This window comes from Octodon degus, unplaced genomic scaffold (assembly GCF_000260255.1).
Source record: "Octodon degus isolate 3935 unplaced genomic scaffold, OctDeg1.0 scaffold00007, whole genome shotgun sequence".
NCBI lineage: Eukaryota > Metazoa > Chordata > Mammalia > Rodentia > Octodontidae > Octodon > Octodon degus.
The window spans coordinates 26,148,611-26,151,556 of NW_004524583.1; the positions used below are offsets into that span (position 1 = coordinate 26,148,611).

The 2,946-nt window shown below is 42.7% G+C and overlaps 1 protein-coding gene across 1 annotated transcript in view; it reads right to left on the reverse strand.

The window, feature by feature from the left end:
* The window catches only part of CUNH14orf37 (chromosome unknown C14orf37 homolog), a 130,422-nt gene that overhangs the window by 5,032 nt on the left and 122,444 nt on the right, over positions 1-2,946 (reverse strand). The window contains exon 5 of the mRNA XM_004624935.2: positions 6-37. Within this exon, the coding sequence (XP_004624992.1) occupies positions 6-37 (32 nt within the window). The remainder of the gene's footprint in view (positions 1-5; positions 38-2,946) is intronic.

Consider the following 2,946-nt stretch of genomic DNA (forward strand, 5'->3'; position numbering starts at 1 on the left):
CTTACCTTGTCTTTGAGTTTTTCCATCCAGCTTCTCACTAGAAAAAAAAGAGAATAAAATATAAATAGCCTCACATTTCTTTTACTTGCATTTCATAGGATTAATCTGATACATTGAAGGAAGCTTCGTGCACACACACTGCAGATGTCAATAGTACTGATACATGACAGCAATGGTCTTGCTTTTATTCTCACTTGTTTGGAAATGCAACAGAAAGCACAAACCTCTCGCACATCCTTGTTAGATGAGAAGAAAGTATTTTAGTTCCCTAAATTTTTTTTTCACTTATTATTAAGTACTTTGGGGGAGGTCTAAGAAAAGACACAGGAAATCACCTTGAAAGTGTGTCGCTCATTTTCCCTCTGACCTTCTCCTTCAGCTTCATTCCTCAGCTTTCTCAGTTTCTAAGCTGCACTGGCATTACATCAGAGAACAGAGCAGGAGGTAGGAGAGGGCCCCGGCAGGGAAGGGAGCCCAGCCCAGCTCCAGAGACACACTTGCAATTGCATTTGAATCTGGAAGAATCTGACCAATGGCAAGAACAAGTATTTGCAACGTGTATGTGTGTGTGTGTGTGTGTGTACATATCCTGTGAATTGTACTACTCTGACAACACAACCAGAATGAACAATAAAAATAAAAATCTAGCAGTATTTATAAAAGCCAACTAGAAAGGACTAGATCAATTATGATGTCTATGTAGAGCATGATGTCAACCATTTGGAAATATAGAGGTCAAAAATTAGAAGAAGCATTAATCAAAATAAAAACACAGGGGCTGGGGATCTGGCTCAGAGGCTTAAGCGTCTGCCTAGTAAGTACAAGGTCCCAAGTTTGATCCCTGGTACTGCAAAAAACAAAAACAAAATAAAAACACACGTTAGCCACATTAAGGATGGTTTGAAGTTGGCAGCGAGCACTTTATTTTTAATGTTATAACAGTATTTCAACACTAAATAGAGATTATTTTTCCCAGTTCTATGGATTTAATTTGGGGTCTTGTACATGTTAAACAAGTGTTCTACCATTGAGATACAATCTTTCTTAAATTTCTTTTTTAGAGGCAAGGTTTGTTAAATGTCCCAGGTCAGCCTCAAACTTGCAATCTGCCTTAATTTCTAGAATGGCTGGGATTACAGCCATGTACCACCAAGCCTAGTTAACAAAAAAACATTTTTTTTTTTTTTTAATTTTTTAGGGAATGGTTTACAGGGTGTTCAGAGTCTCACTACTAGATCGGACTTGTAGTGATCCGCCTGTTTACAGCCTCCCAAGAACTGGGATTACAGTTGTGCGCCACCACGCCCAGTCTCAACTGCGGAGCCCCAGGGGTGGGGTTGATGGGATTGAGCCCCTGGCCCATGTGCCTGCTTGAAGGCGCTTTAACCCACTGAGCTATTTGGTTGACTCGAGATTTTTTTAAAAAGCTTCAAAAAGGAGAAAAATGACAAAAACATACTCATTTACCTTTATTATCAAACAAAAGGAATCAGTTTTAAAACCCTTTCAGATTTCTCTAAATTGCCTTTCTTTCCTCGGGAGATTCAATGGGTAAGAAAGAAGGGAAGATGGTGGCAAGCTTTTCTTATACAGCCCAAGGAAAATGCCTTAAGTTCTGTGTGGAATACGAGCTGTCACAGCTCTGCTGCTGTAGTACCAAAACAGCCGTAGTCAGTACAAAAGTAAATGGGTTCCGCTATGTTCCAGCGAATTTTATTGGCAGACACTGAAACGTGAATTTCATGCCGTGTCCATATGTCATAAATATTTTCCTCTTGGTTCTATTCAACCATATTGAAATGTGAAAATAAAACCCATTCTTCATTCACTAACCACCAGAAAAATAGACTACAGCTCCCTGGAATGAGCATATTTTATTCAAGAAGTTGTCACCTCCAACTTATGACTCCGGTAATAATCCGTCTGACAGTACTGACAATGGTACACACACACACAGCTTTCTCCCTTACAAAACACATCGCAGCTTGCATCACACGGCCAGAAAACTGACACGCATGACAGCCAGGTAAGCTTATGCTTAGGGGCAGGTGGAGAAACAGCTCAGAGGAGCTAAGACTCGCCCACGGTCAGCCAGTGAAGAGTCCCTGAAATTCAAGCCTGATTTAACAATCCAAAAGCGAGACTTCCCGACCACCCATTCCTTTGGTGACACCAACACGCTTCTGCTCCCTCGGGCCTAAGACACAGGGACAGCTTTGGCTCTTCCCCCTCCTTCAGCCCTGGCTCCAATCTCCCACATGAAGACCTCCTCAAGGCCCCCAGCTTGCTCTTCCTCACAGGTCTCTCTGTCACAGCTGGGATTCAGAGGGACCCAGTGATGATCACTCAGGAGGAGATCAGGGGCAAGGAAAGGTCAGAGGAAGCAAGTCCAGGAACCTGGGATGAGGCCAGGGCTGTGAGGGCTAGTTACGAAGTCCACCACAGACTCAGTGGGGCCTCCGCAAGCCCGGCACTGGGCATATTCCCCCACAGACTCACTGAGGACAACTTGCGGCCTTCAGCTTCCTCTTGTAGGAGACAAAGGGGTGATGATTGTCCCGTAAGATTGCTGAAAATACTGGAAGTAACAGAAACAACGCTTTTGTATAGTAATGACAAAGAGGCCAGAAAAAACACGAATTCTAAGAAGAAAAGAGAGTACTGTGTCCACATGTCCAGTTTAGTCCAAGACACAAATTTAAATTCAAGCAAGAAGATATTTCTAATACATTAAGTAGGTATTTATTATACAAACCACATTTGATCATGGATTGTACTGAACATTGGGTCCATGGAAGTCATGGGACAAAATCCCAGTGAGAAAAGGGTTAGGCCTCAAGTCAACAATGAACAGTAGGTGACAAGAAGAAATGCAGAATGGAGAGCTTGGGGCACAGCGAGAAAGCCAGTTCCTGGGTAAAACTCCAGTCTCAAGTCTGACGTCTG